This window comes from Argentina silus, assembly GCF_951799395.1.
Source record: "Argentina silus genome assembly, chromosome: 16".
NCBI classification, from domain to species: domain Eukaryota; kingdom Metazoa; phylum Chordata; class Actinopteri; order Argentiniformes; family Argentinidae; genus Argentina; species Argentina silus.
The window spans coordinates 8323019-8339088 of NC_139670.1; the positions used below are offsets into that span (position 1 = coordinate 8323019).

A 16070-nucleotide genomic window follows, 5' to 3' on the forward strand; every position below is an offset into this window, starting at 1 on the left:
AACACAGCTGACAAGTACCTCTTACTCAAGAAGATCGGAAATGATATTCTAGCCTTTCTTTGTGTCACGTTATTATACACTACATCGTTCTCCCATTTTATAATCATCTTCCTCCTTATATCTCTTTGTCTGGCTGCATGAATCATCATAATTCTCGCTTCGAATTTAACAATGTTTCCAGGGAACCGCGAGGAGTAAGGCAGATTTCCAATTATAGTTAGAAATGTGGATGTATCTTTCCCAGTTGTTTGATGGATTGAGACTAATAAGCAGTTCATGTGCAGGCGTGAAGCGTGTTCCAAACCAATTTCTGGAGAATTCCTTCATCTCTTCCTCTGAAAAGAAAAACAAGTCTTGTAATCTGACTGCGTCACAAGCTTCTAAATACTAACTTACAACAGCGGTGTTGAGGCACAGATCTAACTCAATTCAGCTCAATTCAATAAACCTTATTCATATCCCAGACACATTGCTGGGCATAAAAGTGACAGCTAGGCAGACATCGAGGGTGACTCATTTCGACTGTCTAGACCAGGTGTGGTCCGCTCCTGTCCTGGGGAGAGAGAGAGTTTTGCACGTTTTTTTCTTCCAGCCCAGCTCTATCACACCTTTCAATTGAAGGCAATGAATAGTTGAACAATGAACATCTGGTGTGCCAGCGATGGTGTGGGAACAAAAGCCGGCACATCCTGCAGCTCTCTGGGACAGGTGAGGCCATCCCCTGTCCTAGACTCTGGTCTAGAGTTATAATGGCAGTTTTGGTCATCGGATTTCAGCCGGTGGTTTGATGACAGTGATAACATCCTTGTGATGTTATCACTGTCCCTCAGCCTGTCCCTCAGCCTGTGGAAAACTGCTAGTGAGTGATTCAACTTCCTCCCACAACACCACCTCAGCGAAACACCAAACCTGTTCCCCTCTCAAGCATCCAATGACACCAGTCAACTCCAGGCTGCACCGGCCAGGGAAGGCTGGTGGAGGTAGGCGCTGGCACCACTGGCATAATGTGGGCCAAAAGGTAGGCATGGTAAGCACCTGACTCAACTATTACATTAGCATCAAAGACAACACACGGGTCAGGAACAGGAAATAGGAAGTCAACATGGAGGATAATTCCATGTCTTTATGGCTCGCTGTCGTTTCAGTGTTAATGGAGAAATGTTCCCCCTTTTCTCCAAATGATCACTGCCTTAGCATCACAACAACAGACCCCAAGGCTCCACTGGAAAGACTGAGATGTGTCAGCGCCATGAGCAATTTGTGAGGAGCAAAGTGCAACGCTGGCTGATTGGTCAGTTGTGGAAAGAACTGTCTCAACATGAGTAGCCGAGAGAGTCTCTCTCTTCCGCTATAAAGCAATTGGACAAACAGTGGAGAAAAGGACAAACGGAAAACAAGATTGATGAGGAAATGAACAACAGCTGAAAGATGCTACAGAGTTCAGATGAACCCCGGTTGTTTACTCTTTTCAATGCTTCCTCTCATTATCACCTTCCTTTCTCTATTTTTCCAATTCATGTTCCAGTATTCATGACTGATTGTACAATGTGTTTTTTTCACAAAAGGTTCCATCTCATGATATAACCTATATGATACACCTGATATAACCTATGATATAACCTATGATATAACCGAGGGCAGAGCTTTATTCCTTTTTCACACACACACACACACACACACACACACACACACACACACACACACACACACATCATAGGAGACAAAGAGTCCTGCTTGTTGGAATGTCCTCCATTGCAGTCTTATGATGTGCTCTGCCAGTGCTCTATTATGCAGTCTCCTCTATGTTGCAGTCCCAGTGGGAGTGCTCAAGACTCATGACGCATTTGCTCTCCACAGACCCCTCTAACTGCACTCCCATGGCATCCACATCTACAGGCCACCAAGGGCTTTTGTTGATGGTATTCCTGGCTGCTCTTTTTTTGGTGTTTTTTTAAAGAATTTTACTGTAATCTTGTGGATTAAATAATGTATGTCTTTACTTCACTGGAAGAATGCAAGAACACTTTTGGACTATTAACTCTGTGAGGACCCCTAGCTGATATGTGTTTGTTTTGTTAATTAAAAAAACTTTTATACCCAAAATTGACGAATGTCGAATTGCCTTGTTTGTATATTTTCGCTAAATAATAAAACATAAAAACTTTGATTGGCAGCTGAGTCACATGATCGTCACAGCGACGTAAGGTCAGACGTTGATATCAGACGTTGAAGTCACAGTGGCTATCAGACGCTCGAGTCAGACGCCTTTAAGTAGACGAAAATAACATTATGATTTTAGGTGGCCTTTTGTGATGCTTGCAAGACCAACGCAAATGAAATGACAGGTGTCATAACAGGTTATGTGTCATTGACAACAACACAAGTACAGTTGACAGACTAAACTGTGACACTTTATGTTACACTACTGTACTGCTTACTAAGAATTCAAAACAATTATAACTGATACCAAATAGTGCACAGTGATGCTTGTTATGATGAATCCCAAAGATTCCCAAAGAAGGTTAGTGTTAGCTATGGTTTCGCCAGAACATGAGATTTTCCTCACTGATTTGAGAAGTTATAACCAGTAAATGATCAAACAAACAGGACAGTGGGGGAAAGACATGGCTGACACAGATCAGCTTGTGTGATGTCAAGCCTAAGTCATGGTTGGGAGGTGATGTTAAGTTGAACAACCTTCTCCCTGCTTGTGGACAGTGCTCCTTTGTTCATCAGGGTGGGCCAGAGGAATGCAGAGCTATGTGAGGACTCGAGAGTGGACATTCAGGGAAAGGGCATGGCAGGATAAAGCTGCTGCGTTTACAGTACAGTAGATACCAGTGGAGGCTGATGTAAAGTAAAGACTAGTCCTTAGCTGACCAATGTTCAATGTTGTGGAGAGAAAACGTCTGCGCTTCAATGTGCCTGGGTCTGAAATGTAAGGTAAGAGTGCCCCCTGCTGCCTAATCTTGATACTCACTCCTCAAAATACAATATTGTATACACTCACCAACCATCAATTATGGATAAGATCTTTACAATATAATCCTCAGAATGCATGGAATATATCTTAGTCATCTTCATTTTCCAATATTTGTTAAAGTGATACTTAAATCCTAACTACCAAAATGATCAGACAAATTACTCAACCTAAATAACCACATTATGAAAACATACACTCCAGATTTCACCTTTATTTCACCTTTCTTTAACCAAAAATGCAAGTTTGTGCCAAATAATTGAACACTCATTGTCAAAGTGTAGCATACTTTATTATATTTGTTGTTAATAGCTACATTTGGTATTTTCTGCTTTCCCAAAAAAACATGTTGACATAGATATTGTTCAGCACCAAAAACATGAGACATTCATTAACAAGATAGCTGACATGTAAAATGAGATTCAGTGGCTCCAACAAACACACTCATAATCACATCACCAACAACACTTGTGCTGTGTATGTCCCAACATGTCTCCTTTCCTGGCTGACCAAAAATTACTTGCTGGGTAAAACTATAAGGAAAGCCTAGTCATTTTACCACCCAGTGGCTTTAAAAAGGTGATGAGGAAAAAAAGGAGGTATTAGGACGCAGCCATTGCATGAAACAAGATTCAAATGTACTAGTATGTGTGGATACACAACATGCTGCTTGGTTAGACTGAAACCAGTCAGAATTGGCTATGCCCTCCGTGTGAAACAGTGGGGAGAGGGACACACAATCGCTAACCTAGAAATGGACAATAATAAGCACCAATTTTAGCCAATTTTGTTCAAATTGAACACAAGGCTAAACATATTTAATCATGTATAACTTTCCTCCCAGTGAGGAGTGGATCACATCTTTCTGGAAGGGTTGCTAGGAAGGGTAGCCAGGCCAATGTTGTATTTTTCAGAAATAGATGACATGACTGCAAGCATTAAACTGCAGCATTAAAAGCAAAACATAGCTACCCGTTTAATCATGTTCTGTTCATATAATCAATTCTGTTATTTACTAAAGCTGCTTTATCAAAACATCCTGACAGAGACACTTTCTGAATGCAAGACCTTCAAAGAAGGTTTGAGAAAAAAGAAAAATGGAAGAATGTTTTTGTGCATTGTGGTGGAGGTGCTTGACCAGTGTATACAGTATGTCGAGGTGCCTGACCAGTGTATACAGTATGTCGAGGTGCCTGACCAGTGTATACAGTATGTTGATAGCAGAGGTTTAACATATACAGACTTGGACGATAAAGTGAGGGCTTATAAGCTTTACATTTTTTAAGTCATCTTCGTGGACACAATTAAAACAAACAAACTAATATTGATATATTTTGTTTAGGTAAATACTAAAATTTAAAATCAATATGCATTCCATTTCCTTCACAATATACTGTACTTTATATGCGTCTTTCTCTCTAAAAAATAAGGTCTATAATTTTAGTTCAATATTTCTAATATTCATTTTTAATATTCAATCCAAATATGCCTCTAGTTATATCATTTAAATGTATTATATATATATAACAATGGTTCTCTTATATATAAGATGAACTATACATAACAATGTTTCGCTAAGATCATTCATTCATGCCTTCTTATCCAGTACAGCATCATAACACGTGACTTACAATAATTTGCATGTTCTTGCTCTCTAGTATTGGCAATTTTGTTGTGTGCAGTGCATAATGTAGAGACTGATGAAATCACTCATCTAACCACTACATCAGCGTACTAATGGTGTTTGTATAATAAACTGTATATGAGTGTTTGTAAGTGTTTACTTGTGTGTGTGTCTGTTTATATTGAAGACTATTCCCGGTGCTAGTAAATCTACAAGGTGCTAAACTCATAGAGCAAATATGCAGTCAGCCATTATCGAGCTTCATAGCTTATTTCCACGCTGGCTGTGTATTGGTAAAGAAGTCATTGTTAAATACATACAGTACATAGGCACAGCTTTAAGAAAGAATTGTGTTTTTAAAATAAGGTAGGCTTAATACACTTACTTTAGTTAATCAACCCTTAAAAAATCTAGCTAAACTAAGATCAGAAAACATAAAATTTCATCAATATTGGCACAATGGTGGAACGTATTGACCAAAGACAGAGGATCAGTTACAATACTCCCCAATATATATATGAAGCAAAACTGTATTGCCCTCAGGCCAATGCCCTGGTAAAAACACAAATAAAATAACATACACGTTCTGTGTATATTCAGATGATTGATACTGGTTACTACTACTGTATCTCCACATTGTGGTGTGTGTGTGTGTGTGTGTGTGTGTGTGTGTGTGTGTTAGGGTGCGGTAGTGAGTGAGACTGACTGACAGTCTCTTCCTGTTAGTTGATGGTTAAAGTGCACGCTTTCGACTATGTAACTGTGAACAATGCCTAAGAAGAGCATATTTGTGGCTTTATGGCTTTTGATCATTTCTTCCCTCTGAAATAATAATCTATTCTCCAAACTTAGGAGCTAAGCTTCAAATAGAGGCCACACAACTCTCATAAACTGTACAGTCAGATAAAAAATAAACCAGTAGCTAACTACTCTCTAAAAGTAAATGTATAAACAAACAGACGAGGCAGCTCTCTCACAAGAGTATGTTAGTAACTAACTAGAATTAGTCAGTTTAAACTGCAAACTCTAAATTTCTCCTCTGCTCTCTAAATATTGTAATTGGCCCTCACTGCAGTCATTTTCAATACAGTGGTTCAACAAGTCAACAACAAGTTGGACAAGACTATCCCATGCTTCAGTCTATGAGTGCCCCCTCGTAGTCAAACAGATGAATATCCTCTCACATTGGCAAAGGAAGATGATACAGTACTTAAACCCCTAAAACTGGTTTTGATCTGAGGGTCTGTTTAAGGTTGTAGGATTCACTGTGATGGTCTAGTGAAGGTGTCCACCCCTGTCCTCGGTGCCCCAGTGCTCCGTGGGTCGTCAGGGTGGAAACAGGGGGGAAGGGGTGGCCTTAGTGCCTCTTACTGTCTAGGATGCCCCTCCAGTCGTCTGACCAGGAGAGCAGGCGGCGGTGGGTGGGACTAGGGGGCAGGTGCTTGTTGTGGCAGGCAGTGAACAGGATGTGCTCCCAGGTAGGGTCAGGGTCCACACCTACAAACACAGATACCACATAGTACATGTCATTGAATCTGACACGTTTGAAACACTGACAACCTAGTGGACTGGTCAATTTTATGGCCTATGACGTACTGTATGACTGTGTAGTGACACAAATTGTTTGAATTGAGGAAAAGCAATTTAGTTGTTGTCAGGGCCAGCCGCAAACAGTGGAATAGTGTACTGTGTACTCACCGAGGATGTCTGGCTTGTCATCTATGAGGATGTCACCAGTCACAACAGTTTTGTCTCTGGTCAGTATAATCTGCTCCAGGAACTCATGGCCCAGGTGCTTCTCTACCCATGCATACTGCACACACACACACACACACACACACACACACACACACACACACACACACACACACACACACACACACAGGGAAAGAGGATTAGAAACAGGAACTACAACCACTGTCCAAACAAACCACTCCACTCGCAGAACACTGAGCCTGTATTAGCTTACCTTCTCATATGGGCAGTGTTTGTAATGCATTATTGGACTGGTGCAAATGAAGACATCTGTGCTGGGGAGAGAATGGAAAAAGAGGGGTGTAAGGTTTCCTATAAAAGGTTACTGACAAAACAAGATGTCTTTGCTGTTGTGATTACGGATGTATCCATTACACAATTTTCCTGAGTGGTGTTGGGAAGGGAGCAAAAAGAACTCAAACATACTGTACAACAGCAGACCTTTCTCAATATAATGTTCTTGAGGAAATAGCTGCAATATAGTTGTTGACATAGAATAGGCCACAATGAAACACTAACACAGGCTTTAGTACTGCTCTAACGGATATAATGTCATTATATGGCCAGTGAGCCTGTGTTTTCGAGGAGCTAAGCATGATGACAAACATAGCAAAGACATACAGAACACTATAACATAACTTTGTTTTACTGCATAGGCTGTGATAACACAGCTGTTACATGACCTTAACGACTCAGAGATGCCTGAGAGTGACATTCTACTTGGTGGCTTTCTTTAGCCATAATGTTCATGACCAAGGTCCTTTGTGGGAAAACATTTTTTTTTTTTTTTTGTGTTTTGTTTTCAAGGAAACTATTGTGAAGAATAATGTATGTTTCTTTGGATGGAAATAAAATAACACCTACAGATCATTTGGTATTGTTCAAATATGATGTGAACAACCATATGTGATTCAAACTTACTTCTTCATTCCAGCCATCTCCTTGACGGCCTCCACGCCTCCTGGAAGTGGTTCCAGGTCTTTAAAGAAGTCCTTAGACTCCCAAATGCTGATGGCCTTCTCCTACAGTCAATATAGCCTCTGCTTATCATCAACATACTTTTATAGTGTATCTATGTAAAGGCATACTCCATGTGTCCAAAGTCCCCAGATGACAGTTTGATATTATGAAACATGGTGAGGCTATGGGAGACACATTTTAGTGTATGCCTGACCAACAAAACGACTGTGTGGACTAGAGAATTGCAATGGCTATTGGGCTAGAGAAGAGAAATGTCTCTGTGTGTATGTGTGTGTGTGTGTGTGTGTGTGTGTGAATTTAAAAAAGGTGCCTATAAAATGTATCATTATTAAATACATACTTTACTATCAAACATGTATTGCACAACTGACAGCTGCCATGCTCTAGCATAACTGTGCATAACACTGGAATGAACACTGATGTGACAACACTGATCTACTCGGCTGTACTTACGCAGAGGTCGCTCTTCACCTGCCCATACTGAGTGGAAACCCAGAACCCTCGTCTGTCCTCTAATGTTATGAAGGGTTCGTCGGGGTACCGCTCTCGGTACTTCTTCAAGAATCCTCCCTCGAAGTCTGCTATGACCCCGTCCATGTCCACCAGTATTCTAAGTCTCTTACCACCAGAAGAGGACGACGACGACATGTTGTTTGCGGAAATCGACTTAAACTGTTCATGGATGAAGGTTCTCCGTCCTCCAAGCAGGCGTATTACGTTACGCAATAATGACATTTTATTTGGCAGGCGCTGGCTAATTTCCCTTCACGTGTTAGTCAGTACGAGATAAGACTAAGAGTGTTCGAAAGTCCGCATGAAATCTGGCTACACAGAGTGTTTAAATTACATTAAAATGTTCTGGGGTGTTATCATTTTGCAAACTCTTTGTCAATGCTACTGACCACTGTCCAATATGCAGACTATACTTGCTGGCTAGCATGCACTGGTCTCTCTGCCTAGCATTAGCTAGCTAGTTAGCTATTGTCCAGCAAGTAGTAGTTCAAATTTTGACCTCTGGCTCTGTCTTGACCACTGTATTGTGACTTGTTTACATGGGTCTCAATGTGGATTGAGTGTCCTACAATTAATGTTGCACCTCACAGGCCTTATCAATCACACAGCGGCTGTGGATTGGAGTTGATGGTCCCTGGCGAATGTCTCCCAGCTGCTGTACCATACATAGCTATAGTCAGAATCTAAAAATGTACAGCTTGTGTACATCTATCTTGGTGCTAAAGAAAGATAATGAAGTAGAAGAAGATATCTCACTTGTTCTCCGTTTTTCTCCATCCATACAGTACTTGTATTGAGATGTATCAGACCAGAGGAAATGTCACAACAAACTGTCTCCAAGAACACTTATAATTTCATTAACATTTTCTGATTCAAAATGACAATAAGGTATGTCTCTCTCGTCACACAAAAAATATATATAAATTGCACTTACAATTAGCGCACTGGTATGATATAGTGTAAATGGTTTCATAGTTATGGTTTCATAGTTAACATAGATCATTCTAGAGATAATCTGCAAGACATTATGGGGAAAGGGTTCCAGTATTTTGTATTTTTGTTTTTAAATCTAACCTGGGTCTGGGAAAGAACGTGAATATAATAATACAGAGAGTATTGAGTGTTCTTCCCATTCCTGTAGTACAGTCATATCTATGAGTGGAACATCTCTGTTTTGTAAGATCTTTGCCTACAACCCGGTAGTATCTACTGCAGTTCCTGTGTTTACAACTGACTTAAAGGGCCAGCAAGCAGCAGCAAATAAAAAGTGATGTAGTTGATCCTAAAGAAAGAGGGGACAAGATTAACATAACTGTTACTTCAGATGTGGGAAGATGTGTTACTTAAAGGGATTTCATCAAATAAATGAGAGACCAAAACGTGGACCACCACTATTTTTTAATGAAATAGCACGTGTTGTTGTTCTATGATGCACCTGTAGTGTTACAAGGAATTGCATTAGAACATTACATTACATTAAAACATGTTTTTTGCAGCCATAATTTGTTAACAAAGTTTCATATGACAACAAAAACATAAACAATGGAGTAATTGGTCCTTGTTTTTGTAATGATACGACTTCATATCTTCAAGGTACACTTTAATATCTAATTAGGGACTATAAGTAAATCATATGCTTAAAAATCAAGGGTAACATTAAATTATTTGAAATGACTGGAAATGTTGCAGACTGTGGCTTTAATCGTAGTTCCAAGCGTAAATCTCGTTTCACCCCGTCTGTTACGACTGTCTCACGATATTTTCTCAGTGGCGGCTGTGTGGCCCCCAGTCTCAGCCTGAACGGAGTTGTTTCTGACATTTGAATGAAAAACAGTCTGAATTGTCTACACTTTGGACAGATGAAATAATGGCTTCAGCCTTGGAGCAGTTCGTGAACAATGTGCGGCAGCTCTCCGCTCAAGGTATGGACACTAAACATGTTAGTAGTTCTCATATGAGCTGGATCTATTAGCTAATGCTAACCAATGCTTTTGCTGATAGCACGCATAGCTAGCTAGGTAGCCAAACTGGATACATCCTCCTTTTTGCTTTATCATGTAAACATACCGCTAAGATGCTGGTTGTAGGCTACGGGACTTCAATAAAGTTATTTCTGGTGATAGGGTTTTATCGAGGGGCATTGTTGCAGAACTCTAATAACAGTGTAAATGTCTAACTGTTTTTAAATCGCACTTTTTGTTTTTGTTCGCGAAAATTATTTCTGGAGAATGTCTACCGGTAGTCCCACCCAAGGCACATCCGATTGGTTGGAGGGCACGATTGACAAATGTTATTGGTCGGAAGCCCTATCTGTAACGCAATATGCATTACTGCCATTGCTAATGTACCCTGTGAAGGCCTTGACAGGACACTTGACCGGCCGATATATTTTGCAGTGCACATTGTATTTGATTTATATACACCATTTTATTTAGGTGCAAGGTTCTTAGTGGTACGCAACATTATATTCCTTTTTGCGTGTTATCACATACTATGCTGATGTATTCAACGGCCACTCTTGCTACCTAAAACACACCACAGTCATTTTGGTACTTGTATGCTTGATAGTACATGTATTACATAGGATGTATGGGGACCAACATCATGGGAACAACACAAATACAAAACACTTTCACCTCTATAATAATGTAGTTATTTGAGCTATCCTGGGGAGAAAATGGTTGGATGTGAGCGTAGGGGTCTCCATTGTAAATTCCAAAACTAGGCTGTACGTGAAATAGACTCAACCTGGAATGCATGTGTGAGCTGCTGCCTGTAGTCTTCAAAATGTTAATATATGTCAGCAATAAAATGCTACAGTATTTGTTTACCCCATTGCTTTCCTGTTGCATTACAGGTCAGATGACTCAGCTGTGTGAACTGATCAACAAGAGCGGGGAGCTGCTGGCCAAGAACCTGTCCCACCTGGACACTGTACTGGGGGCCTTGGACATCCAGGAGCACTCCCTTGGGGTGCTGGCAGTGCTGTGAGTAGCTTTCTCCCCACTGGTGTTCTCTAATCCCAGCTCAACGACTTTGAGCCAGTTTCTCGCCGCTTACCTTTGTGTGTTTGAGGCTCACACCCTCTTGTGATTCTGGAATGTATGTTGATGAGCATTTGACAAAACACAGCAAAAAAACAAAACAAGGAGTCTGTTTAGCATAGTGTTTTTTTTTTGTAGACTAAGGGTTGGAGTCAATTGAATTTCAATTCAGTCCATCCAGGAAGTAACATTAAATAACAATTCAATGATTGTGGATGGGACATTTATTTTCAATGTTCTCAATAAACTGACAATGAGAAGCTTTTCAGATCAAGAATTGTAAATTCAAATCACTTCCTGAATTGAAATCAAATTTACCATAACCCTGGTTTTAGTTTAACTGTATGGAGCTTTACACACTACAGGGCCAACCTTTCTAGCACTGTTTCAGCAACAAACAATTTCACAGTTACCCCACTGTTCCTCCTCTGATCTCCGTACTGCCTATTTCAGAACTAGTAAAGGACAATTGTCAATCCGTTACAGAGGTCCGTTTTTCTGGAACAGCCTCCCAGATCATCTGAAAATTTGCACTAGCATTTGCCAGCCTTACCGGGTTTCTTAACCTCCTCTGCAGAATTAGCTTTTTTTCTTCTTTGATTTTGTCTTTCATTTGGTATTGTGTGTGTGCAAATCCTAAATAAATAAATAAAACTATGGTGAATGCGTAACCAGGACAGCCCAGTACAACTCGTAGAACTTGGCGTAGCTCAGTTCGGTTCTGTAGTGAGAATTAGGTATATGTGAAGTGAAATGAGCTGCCTCCTACAGTTTTCTCTTAATTGCTATAATGCAGTTTCATGTTTTCACCCACCTCTCAATTTCTACAGGTTTGTGAAGTTCTCCATGCCAAACATCCCTGACTTTGAGACACTCTTTTCCCAAGTCCAGCTCTTCATCAGTACCTGCAATGGGGAGCACGTTCGATATGCAACAGACACTTGTAAGTTTAGCCAATTTAAGACACTAGTCTGTTTTCTAGCGGACACGGATTCAACTGAGGTTCAGAAATGATGGGGTTTTTTTTTAAGGTCAAACATTTATGGCAAAGGTTATTTGGCTTTAGTGAACATGTGTAATCCTAAGCCATTTCATCCTTAGCCATTTCTTCCTTAACTACCTTTCCATTTCTTTTCACAGTCGCTGGCCTCTGCCATCAGTTGACAAATGCCCTTGTAGAGCGGAAACAGGTAAGACCTGCCAAACAGGAGCTCACATTTGAACAGATGAGATACTGCATGAACTTACTTGCCCAGTAAGAAGACTCCTTTATGTATCTCATATGTCTTTGTTGTTTTTTTGTTGTTGTTATGTGAAGTGCAGTGTATTGCATCTGTGTTTGAAATGTGCTATACAAATAATGTTTTGGTCCTCTGTGGCTCAGTTGGTAGAGCATGGCACTAACAATGCTTAGGTTGTGGGTTTGATTCCCGCTGGGACCATATATACTGAAATGTATGCACTCACTGCAATGTCAGTTGCTTTGGATAAAAGCGTCAGCTAAATGGCATATTAATGTTTTAATGTTACTATTTTACACAGGCTAATTTCAAAAACAGAGCATGAGACAAAATGGCTGTTTGCATTTCATCATAGGGTGTAATTGGCTGTCAACATATTTTGTGCACATGATCTAACTCTAATGCTTCTCTTCCATTCACAGCCACTGAGGGGTGTCGGCATCCTAAAACAGGCAATAGACAAAATGCAGATGAACACAAACCAACTTACCTCAGTTCATGCAGACCTGTGTCAGGTGAGCAAACTGCTGGAAGGACACTGAGTCTTTGACTTGATATGCCCCCTGTATGATTACACACGTGTATTCATACATTGCAGTAGGAATAACAGTCAACGGCCCCCTTCCAGGTTTCATATTGTGTATCTAATATAGGGCGGGGATTGGCAAGGACCTCACGATACCATACGTGTCACAATACATGGATCATGATAGGATACTATTGCGATACAATACATATGGAGATATATTTACTGAAAATGTAACTGAAAATATAACCCTACTGTGTTGTGTGTACCACCTTGGTAGTCTGTACAGTATGTATACCATACTTTATTGATATAACACAAGGAACAAATCCCCCCTTCCCTCCCAACAAAAAAAAGCAATGGAGGAGCTAGATTATCGATACAGTTTCGTGAAAAATAATATTCTGATAAATCAGATGTATCGATTTTATTACACAGCCCTAATCTAATGTTTCCCATCTCCAGCTGTGCTTGTTAGCGAAGTGCTTCAAGCCTGTCCTCCCCTTCCTGGAGCTTGACATGATGGACATCTGTAAGGAAAATGGCGCCTACGACGCAAAGCACTTTCTATGTTACTACTATTATGGAGGCATGATCTACACGGGTCTGAAGAACTTTGAAAGAGCACTGTATTTTTATGAACAGGTACTGCGTTATTTGAGAGTTGGTCTGCTGAAGCTGTCATGGGTGTTTTGTTTTGTTTTTACACTACACCCAAAGCTACTGTTGAATGTGATATCACAGTATGTTGTTGAATATGTACTGTATGCCTGTAGTATTTACCCGTTATATCTTCTGTTGTGTGATCCCCTGGCGGTCTCTCCCCCTCAGGCAATAACCACTCCAGCCATGGCGGTCAGTCACATCATGTTGGAGGCCTATAAGAAGTACATCCTGGTCTCCCTGATTCTCCATGGCAAAGTGCAGCAGCTCCCCAAATACACGTCACAGATAGTTGGGAGGTTCATCAAGGTGAGAATGGATGTGGACACACAACGGGCAGTGGTGGCAAGCCATATGAACCAAACACTTTGCTATAGCAAGCACTGTGGAGATGATTTATTTGTTCAGTGAGGTACTCTCAACAGCCATCTTTCACTGCCTTGAACATGTTACAACCATTGCAGTCCTGAATTTGAGACTTTTGACTAACTTCTTTATAGAGAAAAGTGTTGCACCAGTGTGTTCCATATATTTTAGTTTCTCCTATTGCTTGTTTGTTTTCTGCAGCCTCTCAGCAACGCCTACCATGAGCTTGCTCAGGTGTACGCCACCAACAACCCAGCGGAACTGCGCAGCGTGGTGAACAAACACAGCGAGACGTTCACACGTGACAGCAACACAGGCCTGGTCAAGCAGTGTCTGTCCTCCCTGTACAAGAAGAACATCCAGAGGCTAACAAAGGTCTCGCACCAATACCTCCAACCCTTGCCCCACATCTGCCTCCATCACCTCAAATATGAACTCCTCATCTCAAGTATACATCGCTCATCTCCAATAAACTCCCTCCATTTCAAATATAAGCCCTCTTCTTGCATACACGGTAGCTCCCTTCTGTCAAACATACCTCCCTCATTTCAACACACATTTGTAAACACCTATAATATATTATCCTCTCCCCAAATACTCCTTTCACCAAACTATACCCTCCTCACCTCAACTACACTTTCCTCATCCTGAGTAAACCTCCCTCAGGCACACCGACAGTCCCCACATAGTGTGGAAAAGAGGATATGAAGTAAATGGTAAGCTGTGGGTCTAATCTTTCTTCTCTCCTTTTACAGACTTTCCTGACACTGTCCTTGCAAGACATGGCGAGTCGAGTGCAGCTGTCAGGGCCCCAGGAGGCGGAGAAATATGTCTTGCACATGGTAAGTCATTGCAGCCAGCACACAGATGTAGTTTGGGAGGGGGGTGTTTTGATTTTGCATCTTTCTGACTTTCTCTGTTCTTTGCAGATTGAAGATGGTGAGATCTATGCCAGTATCAATCAAAAGGATGGCATGGTCTGTTTCCATGACAACCCGGAAAAATATAACAACCCCGCAATGCTTCACAAAATTGACCAAGAGGTAAGAGAATGACACGATGGTCTAACCTTGTAAATGACTAACAATGTGCAACGTGACTTTATTTGCCTCACAGTTTTTACTGTAAGTTACTTAAACAAAATGTCTTGTCTTGTCCTCTTTCCATCGCAGATGTTGAAGTGTATAGAGCTGGATGAGAAGCTAAAGTCCATGGATCAAGAAATCACAGTAAACCCGCAGTTTGTGCAGAAGGTAAGAAAGCACCAACTGCCATGGACTCCTATATTTGACTATACAGGCTGTGTTTCCAGTTCAAATGTTAATTGAATTAGTTTTATTTTGTTATCAGTTTTTTCTCTCTCATTCTCAGAAGTATCCCTATGTTACCATATAAAATTCCATCTGGTCAGTTATAGAGTTTTGAGCATGGATACTGATCGATGACATCCCATAATTTAAATCCCACTGTGTTACAGAGCATGGGAACACAGGAGGATGAGGTGGGAAGCAAAACGTCAAGTTACTCCTGAGGGCCTTGGACAGGGGAGAACACTGCCACCCTTCAGGTTCTCTGATGAGTTTTTTTAAAAGAGGAAAACATTCTATTGAGTATGGACATTGGTCAAGGAAAATCTAAATGTGTGGAATGATAATTTGGTTATTTCTTTCACGGTGTCTTGAGGAAACCTTAACAAAAAAACAATTTTGTCAGTGTTTTATTTATCAATGTTCAGGTGGAAGAGCCACTGCTGCATTAACAACCACAATAATAAAAACTGGACTTATTTGTTCAAAAATGTGTGAATAAGCACTGTTTCTGTTGCATGGTCATTATTCGAATTGCATTACTTTTATTGGGGTAAATCTCAATATTTTCCTGTTTGAAGGATTGGTCATTGATTTCCCTCAGCTAAACTAACTTAGGTTTGAAATAATTCGAAGTCCATCACTGTTCACATGCCCTTGAGAGTGCCAACATTTTGCTCACGGTTTTTGTTTGTCCTCTAGAGGTCTCTCACGTCCTGGACAGTGGATATCTAGTGGAGGAGTGCTGAGGTGAATTCTACTATGATGTCAAGGAGGTCTCGAGCATTACGATGTTGACTTGGTTGGCATGAGTTGTTATTCATGCATGTTAGATTTTATGCATTATAACTTTGCTCTGAAATGCAAAGACGTTTCCAGTTCCTTCGTCGGGTCCGTAAAAAAATGACAGTAGGCCTACAGTTGGAAAAATATAACAGTCAACGCTGGTACAGTACTTTATTTATGCGACCAAACGCTTTCATATTACAGCCAATGGGAGACGTTTGACGGGCGGATATGTATTGTAATAATTAATTGCGCCAATCACAAGATATGCTACAGTAAATAGG

General features: G+C 40.6%; 2 protein-coding genes across 4 annotated transcripts; one reads left to right on the top strand and one right to left on the bottom strand.

Annotated features, from left to right (window-relative positions):
- Window positions 1–5010: 5010 nt before the first annotated feature.
- On the bottom strand, window positions 5011–8262 carry nt5m (5',3'-nucleotidase, mitochondrial). Of its 2 annotated transcripts, XR_014554685.1 has the most exons (6): window positions 7794–8262; window positions 7281–7381; window positions 6574–6634; window positions 6303–6417; window positions 5521–6101; window positions 5011–5464 (listed from the first exon to the last, which is right to left on the bottom strand). XR_014554685.1 is itself a non-coding variant. In XM_083688129.1 (5 exons), exons 1-5 carry the CDS (start codon window positions 8073–8075, stop codon window positions 5962–5964), a joined length of 699 nt encoding a protein of 232 aa, XP_083544255.1. In that variant the 5' UTR covers window positions 8076–8262; the 3' UTR covers window positions 5011–5961. The 2 variants fall into 2 exon arrangements, 1 of the variants encoding a protein (XP_083544255.1); XM_083688129.1 differs by having other exon boundaries at window positions 5011–6101.
- Window positions 8263–9619: 1357 nt separating this feature from the next.
- cops3 (COP9 signalosome subunit 3) lies at window positions 9620–15502 on the top strand. 2 transcript variants are annotated; one of them, XM_083686946.1, is made up of 12 exons: window positions 9620–9775; window positions 10711–10840; window positions 11728–11840; window positions 12038–12087; window positions 12561–12653; window positions 13130–13309; window positions 13496–13636; window positions 13895–14068; window positions 14449–14535; window positions 14623–14736; window positions 14866–14946; window positions 15171–15502. In XM_083686946.1, exons 1-12 carry the CDS (start codon window positions 9721–9723, stop codon window positions 15222–15224), a joined length of 1272 nt encoding a protein of 423 aa, XP_083543072.1. In that variant the 5' UTR covers window positions 9620–9720; the 3' UTR covers window positions 15225–15502. The 2 variants fall into 2 exon arrangements, with proteins under 2 accessions (XP_083543072.1, XP_083543071.1); XM_083686945.1 differs by having other exon boundaries at window positions 14449–14736.
- Window positions 15503–16070: the final 568 nt, after the last annotated feature.

Coding starts and splice junctions, on each gene's coding strand:
- nt5m (XM_083688129.1), bottom strand. CDS start 8,075: ATGTCATTATTGCGTAACGTAATACGCCTGCTTGGAGGACGGAGAACC. Junction 6,635..7,280: donor GAGATGGCTGGAATGAAGAA/GTAAGTTTGAAT, acceptor TTCTCTCCCCAG/CACAGATGTCTTCATTTGCA. Junction 6,418..6,573: donor AACACTGCCCATATGAGAAG/GTAAGCTAATAC, acceptor GTGTGTGTGCAG/TATGCATGGGTAGAGAAGCA.
- cops3 (XM_083686945.1), top strand. CDS start 9,721: ATGGCTTCAGCCTTGGAGCAGTTCGTGAACAATGTGCGGCAGCTCTCC. Junction 10,841..11,727: donor CTTGGGGTGCTGGCAGTGCT/GTGAGTAGCTTT, acceptor CAATTTCTACAG/GTTTGTGAAGTTCTCCATGC. Junction 14,069..14,448: donor ACATCCAGAGGCTAACAAAG/GTCTCGCACCAA, acceptor CTCCTTTTACAG/ACTTTCCTGACACTGTCCTT.